The sequence below is a fragment of the Lichenostomus cassidix genome, chromosome 4 (assembly GCF_008360975.1).
Source record: "Lichenostomus cassidix isolate B80296 chromosome 4, HeHo_3.0, whole genome shotgun sequence".
Classification (NCBI taxonomy): Eukaryota; Metazoa; Chordata; class Aves; order Passeriformes; family Meliphagidae; genus Lichenostomus; species Lichenostomus cassidix.
Window position 1 is genome coordinate 459,404 of NC_139484.1, and position 14,739 is coordinate 474,142.

General features: G+C 41.3%; 1 protein-coding gene across 5 annotated transcripts in view; it reads left to right on the forward strand.

Annotated features, from left to right (window-relative positions):
- Positions 1 to 229: 229 nt before the first annotated feature.
- The window catches only part of IL15 (interleukin 15), a 49,949-nt gene continuing 35,439 nt past the window's right edge, over positions 230 to 14,739 (forward strand). For 2 of the 5 annotated variants that reach the window (XM_085057492.1, XM_085057493.1), the window contains exons 1-3: positions 1,432 to 1,492; positions 1,756 to 1,885; positions 11,625 to 11,754. In XM_085057492.1, coding sequence (XP_084913618.1) covers positions 11,692 to 11,754 — 63 coding nt within the window. In that variant the 5' untranslated portion in view covers positions 1,432 to 1,492; positions 1,756 to 1,885; positions 11,625 to 11,691. Of the gene's footprint in view, positions 249 to 1,410; positions 1,493 to 1,755; positions 1,886 to 11,624; positions 11,755 to 14,739 lie in introns of those variants that run through there. The other 3 variants (XM_085057489.1, XM_085057491.1, XM_085057490.1) reach the window with 3 other exon arrangements.

Genomic DNA, 14,739 nt, shown 5'->3' on the forward strand with positions numbered 1-14,739 from the left:
ACTTCCTTTTATAATCTGTAACTAGCCGTGGAGAGTCTATATTTTTATTTTCACTTTCAAATCCTGCCCAGGTTTCTAACAGCTACCAGGTGAAGCAGATTTCACCTCTCATATCTGTACACCTGCTTAAAAAGTGACATTCCAACTCTGCATTGAGGCAAAGTACAGGGAGTGCAAGTAGCTGCTTCCTGGAGGCACAGATAAGGTATCATGTGAGAGAGCCAAGAGTCCCTGGCAAGCATGAAATTGTGAGTTCTGCTTTTTATTTTTTGGTCTTACGCTAAATGGTGGAAGGTTCTTTGCAGTGGCAGTGACTATAAACCTGATCCCCTGCAGGAGGTAATCAATGTGGTGGCATTTTATTCCGGTGCTTTCTCTGCAGAATGGATGCTGGACCCAAATGTTGGACCACAGGACACTGGGGTGGTAAGAAATGGCAGCAAGCTGCCCCACACAGTGAATTTGTCATGCAGCCACCTATAACTACTCTCTGGAAACATTCAATCCCAGGCCCTGTTTCTCTTACTTGTGTGACAGCTGTTGAAGTTACAAAAGGCTTATTTAGGTTCATAAACATATTTTCTGAATCTGTCTGTAATAGCTTTTGCTGGGTGTAATAAGAGTATGCCTGTGCAGTGAACTAACTGGTATCGTTTCATAAGCAGTGTTCCTGGAAAAATGTTATTACACTGAGAAACAAGAAGGAAATGTCCAACTCCAGAAACTCATCTCTTCTTCAGTAAGGAGACAGAGTAATCTCTTAACCCCTGTCATTTAGCTGCAGTATATTTTTACCACCTCTCAGTGTGACATGCACAGAATAACAACCAACATCCAGAACAACACAGACAGGGACAAAAAGAAGGTTGCACAGAAATAAGTACCATTTTCAGTGTTGCCTCTTGAATGCATGAACCTTATATATGTAAGTGGTGGTTCCTGGAAACCTGACAGTACTCCTGGGGAGCTGCTGAGCCTCATATTCAAGGCATTCAAGTTTATCTCAAGGAAGAAAAGTTTTTCATGATGAGGTGTCTGAGCAGGACTTTAAGATTACAACTGCCATTACCAGTGATTATTATAGATATTAACCCCTCATTTTCTTAACAGCTAAAATCCACAACTTCTGATTTCAACGCAATTTGCAGATTATTCTTTTCAGCTCCTTTGCAAGGATCCTCTCCTGCTGGCCTATGCCATCTCTCTGCCCTGCTCCACAGCAAGCCAGACGGGGAAGCCTTTTGGAGAAGCTCTTTTCTGTCCTTACAACCCTCTTCGGTGGCTTCTTGGCGTTGTCCCAAAAGGCCACTTCTTTCTCTGCCGTGAGGTGGCTGCCCCAGTACAGAAACACTGCTCGGGCTGCGAAGAGGAGGAGTCAGCATTAAGCTACAGTGTCAGCTTCAAAAGTAAGCAATCCTGCCAAGCCCAGGCTGGGAGGATCCACTTGAGCTACAAGGGAGGAAGGGACTGTGCAGCCACACGGGCACAAACTGTGAGCTTTCTTCCCTTTCAGGAATGCTAAAAGGGAATGTCCATGAATGTCCATGCTTGGGAAAGCAAGCAGTCAGCTGCCTTTCATGTTTGGCAGCCACTTGCCTGCCTTCTAAATCGTAGGCATATGTATTTCCCAAAAGAGTTTTTTGTGTTGTTTTGTTTAGGGTTCCCCCCCCCGCAAGTTGGAAAGTTGCTTGGAAATGGCAGCAGGAAATCCCTACAGTCTGCTCTTTGTAATGAAAATATTTTCCACCTTATTAGGTACAAATTTATTTATATAACAACTGAAAGTAAAACAGAGTGGAGGAGGGGGTGGAGCATTTACTGCTGTCACTTGTGCAAACCTTACCCCATCTTCTGTGTCCACTTGCTGCTCAGCATTCCGAGACTTGTGAGTATTTCACGGCTTTTGACAACCTCTTGTTTTTCTTTCTTTCTTCATTGTATTACGAAGATGAGGGAACTCATCTAAGGAGTTTAGCTTCAATTTTAAATTCAAAGTTTAGCTTCAATGCTTTTAAAAACTGTCTCATAAGATTTCCTATAAAAGATGTAGTTTAAGTATTGTATTTAATCTTACACTTGGCACCTGTTTCTCTGCTTCTGCTGTGTGAGAGATATCAGCAAATAGAGAAAACTGGTGCTAGCCTGTGAAAATTTGTCATTGCTTGCTAACAAATTCACACAGCAAAAACGAGGAGAAAACAAAGCAACTGCTCTGAGCCTGGTTAACAGAGCAAGCAGAGAGACAAAAACTGGGAGAAAAGTTATTTACATCTTAGTGTATACGGTTGAAAGAGCATTAAATGCAGGCAGAGAACAGAAAATCTGCAGTCAGTAGAACCCTGCTGAAAACAGTGACAGAGTTTCTGTAGATGATAGCAGTAAAATAAGGAGGTTTTAATCAGAAGTAAACAAGAGTAAACAAGTGCACTGATGAGTCTTGTTAAAGTTAACACTTTCTGCCTAATCATAGAATTATAGATTCATTTAGGTTAGAAAAGAGGGAAAAGATGTGTGGGACAGAAACTTGTGAAGGGTTGCGCTGTCAAAACCTGCAAGATTATATCTGTATAAGTCAGTAATAGGAAATTCTCCCTTCTGTGCACAACTACTTTGCGATTTCTTCTGTATACTGAAGGTATTTTTAGGCAGCTTACTTTTAAGAGAGTCTGATACTGCAGAAAAAACTCCTGATGATAATTATCACAGCACGTTTGGCTATACTTTCCAAGTAGTAAATAGTGCTTCCTTAGTCAGTCAGGATTGTTTTATTTCTATTTATTGTTACCAATCTATTTGACATGTACCAGTTAAATGGAAAGGTATCACTTGGTTATTTTGTCTTGGAAGGAGATAATTAGAGATCAACATAGTGTAAACAAACTATATTTATAGCTCAACAGAGATGTTAAAGTTGGAAGTCTGCTGGGCTGTTCTGATCACAGAATAGTTTACAGCTGTGCCCTGCTCCGCACCCGCACCATAGGGCAGCGGTGCGTAACCCGAGATCCGGGAATGGGGATAGCCAGGGCTGCAGGAGAGACACACTGCGGGAATTGCACCCCGAGACAGCCCCACATGACACAGGGGGTTCCTGCTCCTCTCTCGGCCTGTCTGGGCGCTGCTACTGAATGGACAGGGGAATGTCGACAGGCTCCTGCCCAGTGCAGCAGCCATGTCTCGCCTGTGACTGTCCCAGTGCCCCAGGGACCTGGCAGGAGAGGTGGGATGCTCTGCAACTGGAATGGAGCAGTAACAAGGAGGATGGTCCATCTGGCTTGGAGATGCCACTGAGGTTAATTCAGCCTATGCCCTGGGTCAAAATTGCTTCCATAAAGAATAAAAAGACAGGTGTATGTCATAGAAGATCCTTTCTGAAGGGAACAGAAAGCCCCATATGCAGACCAGACACACTTCTTCAGGATGCTTTCTTCCTTCCTAGGGCCTAGATTAAAGATGTGAAGTGAAAGTGTCTTCCTGCAGCATAACACTCTGATTATGCTTGGTTTCTCAGGTAGGCAGTGATGAAGTCTCAACAAGAAATTCAAGAGCAGTTAATAGATTCCAGAGCCTTGGAATTACTGTTAAGGGATCAGGAGCACAACTCTTGCTCTCTATCCATCCAGTTGCAGGGAAGGAATGGTATGAGCCAGCAGACCAATATCTGACCCTGAGCCTGGTGTCACCAGCAGAATTTTGGGGTTTTCGTCATGATTTTGGCTACACAACACCAGACCTGCTGGCAATAGATGGGGTACACCTGTCCCAAAGGAGGAAAAGGATCTTTGCACAGAAGTTAGCAGGGCTTAGTGAAACAACTTTAAACTAAAAGGGGGAAAGTGGTAAAACCAGGCTTACTAGAGGCAAACTTGAAGGTGGCATGCACCACTTTTTGAAGTGACTATGTGCTAGCAAGTTCCTTCTGCCATTAGAGGTAGGGGATGGAGATCCACATGACAACAAAAACACATGGGTCAGTGATATTTTAGAAACCATGGAAGCACCTGAGAATAGGAATGTAGGAATTAGAGCTTCTCTCCCCAAAGAGGTGTGAGATCAATGGCTCAACTGAAGTGCCTCTACACCATTGCACACAACATGAGCAACAAACAGGAGGTTAAGCAGGAAGAAAATTAGCAGGGCCAAAGTCCAGCTGAAGCTTTATCTGGCTACACAAGCTTTATCTTGTGCCCTAAAGGACACAAAAGGTGTTTCTGTGAATATATCAGCAACTGGACCAGGCCTGTAAGCCTGACTGTGCTGCTGGGGAAAGTCATGGTGAGGAACATTTTGAGTGCCATCCCATTGCATGTACAGGACGAGCAGGGGATCAGGCCCAGTCAGCAAGGGCATAAGACAAGTCTTTCTCATCTGATTCCCCTCTACAACATTCTTCTGGAGAAACTGGCTGCTCATGAGTTGGACTGGTGTGCTCTTTGCTGGGTGAAAAACTGGCTGGTTTGCCAAGCCCAGAGGGGTGGTGAATGGAGTTAAACGCAGCTGACAGCCAGGCACCAGGGGTGTTCTCCAGGGCTCAGTGCTGGGGCCAGCCCTGTTTAGTACCTTTACAAATGATGTGGATGAGGGTGTCAAGCACACCCTCAGTCAGTTTGCAGATGACAAGTTGAGTGGGAGAGCTGACCTTCTGGAGGATTGGAAGGCTCTGCAGAGATCTGGACAGGCTGGATCAAGGGGCCAAGGACAATTGTGTGAGCTTCAACAAGGCCAAGTGCCAAAATGCAGCCCCATGCAAAGCTACAGACTTGGGGCAGAGTGGGTGGAAAGCTGCCCAGCAGAAAAAGGCCTGGGATCAGCAGCAGTGTGGCCAGTAGAACCAGGGCAGTACCCAGCACTGGTGAGGCCACACCTCTAAGGCTGTGTCCAGTTCTGGGCCACTCACAACAAAAAAGACATTGAGGTGCTGGAGTGTCCAGAGAAGGGCAGTTGAGCTGGGAAGGGTCTGGAACACAAGGAGTAGCTGAGGGAGCTGGGGAATCTGGAGAAAAGGAGGCCCAGGGGTGACCCTATTGCTCTCTACAACTCCCTGAAATGAGGTTGTAGCCAGGTGGGGATTGATTTTTTCCCCCAGGTAACAAGTGATAAGACAAGATGAAATAGCATCAAGTTGTGCCAGGGAAGGTTTAGATTACATACTATGAAAAATTTCTGCCCTGAAAAGGTGCTCAAGCATTGGAACAGGCTGTCCAGAGAAGTGGTAGAATTACCAACCCTGAAGATATTTAAAGGATGTGCTCAGGTTAATGGCTGGACTCAATGATCCTCAATGAAAACCAGGATTTTCATAAAACAAGCCTTTAAAAGCAGTTCCTTGGTGGGCAAAAAAACCCCATCAGCCATTTTTTGTAAAGAATTTTTAAGTATTGACACTAGATTTAATTGGTAAACTATTAAACTGTTCAATTGTAGATTACAGGAGCACTATCAACTGTTTTATGAAAATACAGGTTTAGGCTGGTCTTTTCCAACCTAAACAACTCTAAGATACCTTGCTGTCATTATGAATGTTTGAATTCTCTGGGAAAAACAAGATTATGGCCAGAATCCATTCTAAGTCTGCCTAAGTGCTCACTGAAAATAGAGAGGGGTCATGGGGGACAGAGGTACAGGCTGATGGGGAGTTTTGGACAGTATGGATAATATAATGCTAGATTTTTTCTTACGAGTGAAAAGTTCATTCTCACTTCAGCTTGCAGTATCTTTCAGGCCATGGACAGTGATACATTTGCCACAAACCTTCCAATGTCAGGTTCAGGGCTCTGTCAGACCAGTGTTTCCCTTTTCTGTGCTCAGGGAGTTCAGCCTGCTGCAGCCAGCACAGCAGGGAGAAAGGCAGTCTGGAACAGCTCCTGGTGAGACATCCTGTTCTATCCAAACAGTGTGGTTTGTGGTGTAAAGTGAGTCACTGCTCTGCAGGCCAGCATGGTGCTGCTGCTTGCAGGGATCAGGGAAGAAGAGCAGCCCCAACTCAGTTTTTGGAACAAACTTGTTAGTCTGCACAAAAGCACAGATTTTATTCCTCTTGCTTTTTTACACGACTCAGCCTTGTTGCTATACTCTCTATTTCATCACTGCACCATCACTAGGAGCTAAACCCCAGGAGACTGAATACTCATGCATTCCTTGTTTTTTTATGAGGCTTTTCTGTGCACTTAGACACTTGTAATGGAAGATAGTGACTTTAAAGGTTATTTTAACCGCAAGGCTATAATTCACTGCCAATTCTCACTATTATAATACATTTCCAATTCCCTACACCAAATTATAGCTTATTAGGCAAAACAAGAATATCCCAAACATGTCCATTTGCCCTCCATGAATGCTAAAATTGTTTTAATTTTCAGAAGTCTTTCAAAAGTAATTGGCTAGAAATGGAGGGAGGAAAACCATACTATCAGTTATTATCAGCTACTTATTTCTCAGAGAAACATGTATGAAGTAAAATCTCATTTTCTACAAGCAAATTTGAATTCAAATTTTCCCAAATTTGAAGACATTATTTTCACTCAACTCAGGTGTCTGGTTCCCATTTTACAGGTTTTGATAGGACAGAAATTCATTCCAGGAGTGAATACTGACATATTAAAAAACAAGGTGACAGAGTTTGTCTCTGCAAAGAGCAAACTCTAGAAGAAAGCACCATTAATAGCTCCTCATGGGAATATACACTCAGAAATCCTTTTTGAGCTGAGGTTTAATGGGACAGGACAATGTTGGACATCCCTGGTACAGACAGATTGTTCTTTCACAGAGAAAATGACTTCTGGCTTCATATCATTAATGCCAGATCAGTTTACCTTCTCACGGCCTCTGTGCCAAACAGAGAAAGTTCCTGCACACTGAAGGTTCCTCTTGCTGGCCCAGTGCTGTTCCCAAGAGGGGTCCTATGATCCCATGCTCTGAATGAGCCTGAAGGCAGAACCAGAAGAGAGACATTTCATCCAAGTTGCCTGTGCTGTATCAGTGCAAACAGACATCTCACTTGACCAGAGCTGAGTGTCACTTTTGAGATAATATTCTGCACAACTCTCTGAGAAGTCTGGTCTAGGATTTCTTCCACATCCTTTAACTGACCTGTTAAAGGTCAGTTCTCCATCATCCATCAGGATTTGTGGGTGGCTGGGGCTAGATTTTAATATCATGATGAGAACACAAAGAATTTAGCCACCTTGGAGGCTAATAAAAACTTTCTGTCTTCCATTTATAAATTAATGTGCTATTGTAGAATAAGAAAGCTGATTCCTATTTATTTATTTATTTATTATTTCCCTTAGAAATTAGTGAAGAATAGCAGAAATACTTGGAAGCCAGCAGTAGACATACTATATAATTAAACTGTTGTCTCTCCTGATAAGTTGTGATAAGCAGGTGACCAGATACATGCATAACTACAAATTCTCATACAGTATTTCATGCTATATCAAATGTATGATATCACATATCATACAGTATATCATGCTATATATCACAGATGAGATATGTCCTTAGTGGCAGCATGAGGTGATCATTCAGACCTTGTTGATAGTGTTCTAAGTTTAATAATTTACCAATTAAATCTAGTGTCAATACTTAAAATTTTTTTACCAAAAAATGGCTGATGGGGATTTTTTTTGCTCACCAAGGAACTGCTTTTAAAGGTTTGTTTCATGAAAATACATGTAGACTAAAAGTTTGTAGTCTGTGATGGTTAAAAAAATCTTATACCAAAGTTGCTAATCCAGCCCACTCATTACTAAAATTTGTCAAATGTATTAGAATGTCTTTTTCAAAGTAAAAATATAAGAGAAGAAAATTTACTGGCTGCAATTTATATTTGAGTAGATGGATCATCATATTCTAAACTTTTAGTCAGAAATTATTCCCACTGCATCTTTCCTGACTGCAGCCTCTGCCAGAAGGCTGTGAATGTCAAGTGTTGGTAATCTTCTTCCCTAGATTTTAAGCTATAAATAAGGACAGTGTGGAAAAGCTTATTGTCTCTGCTGGAGAAAGGACTTGATCTCATCGATGACGTCAGGTCACCGTCTGCCACTGACTCTGTTTGTGGAGATACAAACTGGACAATGCAGTTGTTGAGCTGAAGTTCTTGTGAGTAGAACACGCTGGGTTTGTTTTTTTTTGCAAAGGAATAACAACACTGACAAGGTTTTATTTCACATATCTTAAATATAATTTTAATTGTTAATATGTTGTTAACATATTTTTAATGCTGGTTTTTTTTGGTTGGTTAACAACATGATAGAAAGTTGGGCATGAGCTCTGTGGCCTCTTTTGAGTGCTGCATTGGCCAATTAAGAATTTTGGCACTTCTACCAGTGGGGCCTGCATGTATTCTGGCAAGTAACAAAGCTGCTGCCTGTCTTCTTGTAAGGCAAAGTGGGAACCTCACCTACCCTTCCAAAACTAAGGAAAGGTTTTTCAGTGACTCTATGGAAATCTATGTGCCTGACTTCTAAAAGCTGCAGCTGGTTACTGCCATCAACCTACTTGTAAGAGGAAAAGCTATAAACATGAGCACTCTTGCTCAAAAAGAACAAATTATATCTGTTTGTATAAGCCATGCAGTCAAGTAACCTCAGGCTGAAGGTTGTATTAACCTCAGGTTGTATGCCATGAAAATAATAGACACAGAAGAGCCATATCTGTTAGAACCAAGGGTGTGTAGCGTGCTTGTAAGACACTTAATATACACTGTGGGAGTCACAGCGGCTCTGAAAGGCTCAAAGAGTGCTGTTTGTTTCCCTGGCAGTGTACTTTGGTAATGGTGTAGTTCCAATCCTGCTTCTTGCCAGGGTAAATAAGTCAATGGGTGTTCCACATTCCTGAGGTGTGATTAATGCTGATACTGTGATCAGGGCTGTCGTGTGCAGTGGAGAGGTTGGGCAGCAGAGGGGTGGGAACAAGGGTGGCATTGGGAGCCCACCTGGCATTGCACTGGTGCCTGTTCTTATCCTGGGAATTCCAAGGGTAAACTTGTCCTGCAGTGGCCAGCACTGGATGCTGGTGATGGCCAAAATCATTAGACTGGGGTTCACATATGCTACCTCACTGCTTACAGCTTTCTTTCACTCATTTTATTTAATTTTCAATCATTTTTATTGAACAAAAGAAGTCTACAGCCTTAGCTGCACTATATCTTATAGTAATTACATGGGCACAAGAAATATTTTATACTGGCTAGAAAATATATATATATATATGCCACTTACGAGTGCATTATCCATTTTCTGCTTCATCATGAATTACTTAATTTTTCTCAAAAGTTCTAAAGCATAAGAAAAGAGGAGTTTCACTCTACAATTGCAAAAATTTGGAAGAACCTAAATATTTTGGGTCCAGTATGTGATACCAGGAGATCAATTTTTATTTTTGTTTTAAGTGATTGTTTAACATTCTCTAGGATTGTCCATGTTCCCATGTTCCCAGTCTGTTCTGTTGCACCTATGAGGACTCTGAAAGGGCACTTATTTCTTCAAGCTGTAACATCTACCCTGGAGAAACCTGCATCTGAGCTAGCTGACTACAGCAACTACAAATATTTTCTTGGGGAGCATGAAGCATCCCATCCTAGAGGCAGAAATGCAAAGCAACTAAAAGGCAGGATTTCTTCTAAAAGGGAACTCAGAAAATTATTGTTGCTTGTGAAAAATCTGTGTAAAGGTGCTTGCCCAAATCCCAGGGAGATAGTGAGATGAAGGCAGGGACAGGACTCAGAGCTGCACCCAGCTGGCTTTTTCATTGAACCTGTGATTTCTTTCTGTCATCTTGTTTCTCCTTTTCTACATACCTTTTTCCAAACAAGAATATTTATACAGGGGTTTGGTTTGATTTGGTATGGTTTGGCTTTTTTCCAGGAGATTGGTCCACTCAGTGAAAACAATCCATTTGGGTCACAAACCTTGTAAGAGAAAAAGGAAATAATTACATCTTACTGTGATTAAAGATTTAATACCTTTCTATAATTATGAATTCATGGGAAGGCAGTGGGCATGGGATTGAGTTTCAAGTTCTCAAGTAGAATATGATTTAGTGTTGATTTATTAATATGATTTAATATGATTTAGTTTAGTGATCCTTCTGCTACACTCAACCTTTCTCCTTCTTTCACCTCCTCCATGTATTAATTCTTAGCTGTGCTCTCCATCCAGTCACACAACTGAAATTCCCCTGGTGTGCACTAGCAGCATCACTGATTTCTGTTCCTAAGCTTCACCATGCTGTTCCTGCAGAAAACCTTTTACATATATATATACACACATATACAAAAAGTTCTGCTTGCCTTGGAAGCTCTGAGATGGAATATGTCAGTGAAGAGACTGCTGGAGACAACCTACACAATGCCAACAAATATCTTCTGCAATTATGAAAATAAATTAAGCAACTCAGGACTTGGCCAAGTTTATCTAGATTTTCTAGGCTGCCAAACTTGGACACATTACCAAAAAGCACAGCTTTATTGAATGCTTATAAACATTTTCTTTATAAAAAAGAAATGCATATTTTCTGCTAATTTCTTTTTGTAAATGACTGAATTACTCTTAAAGGGACTTAAAAGAAAATCACTAGCCTGAGTAAATAATTCAGTGTAGGATATTCCAGCTCAAGTAAGTTCATTGTGACCAAAATAAAGGTAACTGAAACTGTGCCCTATTGTTTGAGACCCAGCTGCTGAAGGGTTACAAAACTGGCAATGGTGCCTTTACAAATTACAGAAACAAGACTGTGTTCTCAACCCATATCTCTGATTCTCAGTGTTTAATTTTCTAAGAAGATAACGCTTATGCCATCACACATCTGTGCGTGTTTGCATATTTCTGTCCTCCATCATATTTCTTTTAATTCAAGGCCTAATTTCATTGTATAGTTTACATCGGAAAAGGCACCTACAGGACCCTTCTTTAAGCCTCCCACCTAAAGCAGGGCTAACTTTGACAACACAGAAGGTTGCTCCATGCTTGGCTGATTTTTAAATACCTCTGAGGATGGAGCTTCTACAACTTTTGCCTCCTTCACAAGTTTATTTTCTTGCAGATTATGTTGGGTCTCCTTTTATAAAAAATACTAAAATTAATGCCCAAATAACCTGTTCTGTCAACATGTTGTCATTTTCTACTGTATCTCTTTGAGGTCTTGCTATGAGTATAAAACCAGTTGCTTGAACAAAAATTTGCTTGTTTCTCCAACCACAACACTTGCAATATTTGAACACGAATCTAGGGAAAAAATTATAAAAGTGAAGTGAAACATTCCACTTGTATTTTATTGTGTTATCTCTAGAAAGGTAGTAAAAAGGACAATGAGCTGGCTAGACAGTTACCATGACTGGTATGAGAAATCACAAAAAATTATCCTTTGCTGACAATATTTGTCAGGGAGAACCCCCTTTATTCTGCAGCATTCAAATATGGGATTCTGTTATCTAATTTAAAATAACATTTTCAAAAGTCTGTTTTGTGTTTTCCATTCATTTAGAATATGTAAAGGGGACTTGCAGAAGTTACTTGTGAAATTTCAGCATCCTTCTGCTTTGAATGATCTTAATAGATGGGCTGAAAACCACTCAGAAATCTATTGTGGCTTTAAACTTACTTTATTCCTCCCACATCTAGGTCCCAAAATGTAGTCTCCTGATCCAGATGCTGTGCTTCTCTTCTGCGTAATGCTCCACTGGGCAGGATGCTGAGGACAGCAAGGCCAACAGAAAAATCTGCTGGAGCACTGAGCACACTGCAGAGTCGGGTAAGGGTCACTTAAACAATGTGACATTTTAGGAAATTTCAGCAAAGCTTTCAATGTTATGTTGCAACCCGACATGAAAAGTAAGTAACAGGGCAAGTTTAAGGCTTGGAAACATCTCCGGTATCTTAGATGAAGTCATTACACTCTATATTCCACTCTTTGTTGATCAGTGGTACCAGAATTACATAGTAAACACATCTGGTGGTATTTTTAAGTTGATTTGTGGCACAGCAAGTTCTGGCCAACTTTTCTACTTGAACCTAATCCCTATGTCTGGCTGACATTTCACAGCATGTGAGGCCAAAACCCCTGATCCTCAGGGGTGTTTAGTACAGGGGGGAAATCCTTTCAAGTGTGCCACCTCTGTGGCACTCTTCAGAACTCCCCACACATCTCCTAGAGGATTCTGTAGCAGTTGCATTTCCAGAGGGCATTGTGGCCAGGTGATCTTGCTATAACCCCAAAACCATTAGCATCTGATGTTGTCCCAAAACAGGTTGTGCAAGAGGCAGATTCACACACAGAGATGAGGTATTATACTTATTTACCATTCTGCCCAGAAATGGATGCTGGATGGCACCTCAACAAAGTTGGCACTATGACTACCAAAACTTTTCACTATTTATAAAATTTTAGCAAACAAAGGCATTAATGTCAGATGGCTGTAAGTCACATAGTTCTCTTATTAATTCTATTGGTTGATGATTCTTATGTTAGTAAGTCCCGTGCTCAGTCTTTCCTCATCTTTTCTGATGGCTTTCCAGTTGTTTTTCTGCTGAAGTCACAGAACCAATTAGTTATGTCAAAATTGAATTAATCACTGATTACCTAATAGCTTTATACAATATCATGTGAAGTACCAGAGTGATTGCATCACAGTCTTAGCTCAACTTTTATTAAAAGCAAGAAAAATATAGACCTCCTGATTTTGGAGAAAAATGTGGAACTCAAGTGTCACCAATATAGGCTATGGAAAATTGGGAGCAGGTCATGAGACACCATCTTGAGCGTGCCAGTTCATCCACAATGAATACACTTAAAGGTTATTTTCTCTTCTAAGCCTGTAAAAAAATCAAATGTATCACAAGGAAGTAAGTCTATATTTATGCTGTGCTGAGGTTTCTCGCTCTGGGGAAAGCGGCAGGACCCCCGAAACCCCACGAAAATGGGTCGCCGCTGCGAACCCCCCACGCAGTCCGGGCCGGGTGGAGCCGGGGCACTGCGTGCACAGGGCGCGGGATGTTTCCGCGGCAGAGAAGAACAGGAGACAAGGCGATTAGGAGACGCAGACTCTGTGCCTTAGAAATCCAGGGTTTATTAGGGTGCAGCAGGGCGGCACGGGGTCCGTGGGGGCGGGAAGGGTCGGAGGGAAGTAGAACGGGGCTGGATGCCGAGGCGCAGAACCCAGAATGGAAGCGAACATGGGGTTAAGAGGGACCGAATGATGGGAGGAGTTTGGAGGGGAGAACCAACGGGAACGCGGAGGGTACAGGATTGGCAGGGAAGCCAGTGGGATGGGGGAACATCTTTCTGTCACCCTGAGCTAAAAGTCTCTTCAGACCCAGGGGGCTTCGTCAGGTATTTCAGCCTCCAAGCTCATTTGTGCTAACCTCACTGCTACACTGTGCATTTCAAATACAGATACATCCTATGTTGTTTTGACTACAGGATTTCCCCAACTGCTCTTAAAAGAATATAAAAAGGTATTACTCATGTAGCAGGATGCAGATACAGGATTGTGTGACTATGTCAGTACACAAGCTTGTTTTGCCCTCTGGTCATACTAATGTTGCTTCTGTTATAATTTACCTATTTAAATGCCTTCATCCTTCATGATAACTGAAAAGAAGTCACCTGTTCTGGAAGCAATTCTGTTTGCTTCCAAAGCCAGTGAACATTTTAAAATACAACTGTATCCCTACCCCCTTTAAAGGCATACGTAAGTTTAGTCATCTGGTATTTTTGCTATTACTTTATCATCTCTTAAATTAATCGTTTTATGCTGTTTCTTATATTTATATACAGTGAATGAGGTAGCTGTAAAAATACAAACAAAAAGACAACATCCTTCTCAATAAGGCTTAGTATCTAAAAACAGGGGTAATATACAGCCAGGTGTAAGACAGAGGTGTAACATCTATGTTGTGCCTCCTAAAAGAATATAAAAGTGCAGATAAGTTAAAAATATAAGTCATAGTAGAATGATCTACTATTAGCAAAAAAGCTAAGGGGATTCCAAACACTAAGAATAAAAATATTGTTGTGCACTCTGTGATTGCTTTGTACAGATTTTTTTCCCTTAATTCTAAAATAATCATTAAGGACTTGAACTATATGATGGTTTTCTAGATGAGCTATCTTTTCACATGTGTTTAACACAGATTGTTTTTATAAAATAGTCATAGAAGCTACTGCACAAAAGCTAACTTAAGCACATTCTGATTATGTTAGATGTTTCAGAACAGTTTCCAGAGATCGGCTCAAAGAGGTATCACTCCCTGCAGAACAGACAGGTAGTTACAACATTACCAGAAATTTAGGAACCAAGGCTCCTAGTCAGTTTCCCAGAAATCAGATCAGCCTTCCATTACGAAAATGACTTTACGTAACAGAATCTCTGGCTGTTGGCCACTTTGCTATGCATTATCAACATACAGCAGAAGAAAACACACCATAAACAAAAAGGTAGAAATTAGCTGGTCCTTGGGATCTTGACAAGGAAGCAGTCAAAGTAGATATTCATCTACAGGCTCACAAATAATCTCATACTCTTAGTGTACCCAGTGCACTGAAGTAGCTCCTGTCCAGTGCCAGTCTGTGAGCTGTGATGCTCTTAAGTGCATTAGAAGGTCATTGCTAAGGGGGTTGCTGAATGAAAGGTTTTCCCTGACATGCTTCTTTAATATAAACCCTTACAATAACATGAAAATGAGAAAAATAGAGACTGAGATGTGTGTTCCACCTGGTGTCCTGCTTTCCTGATTC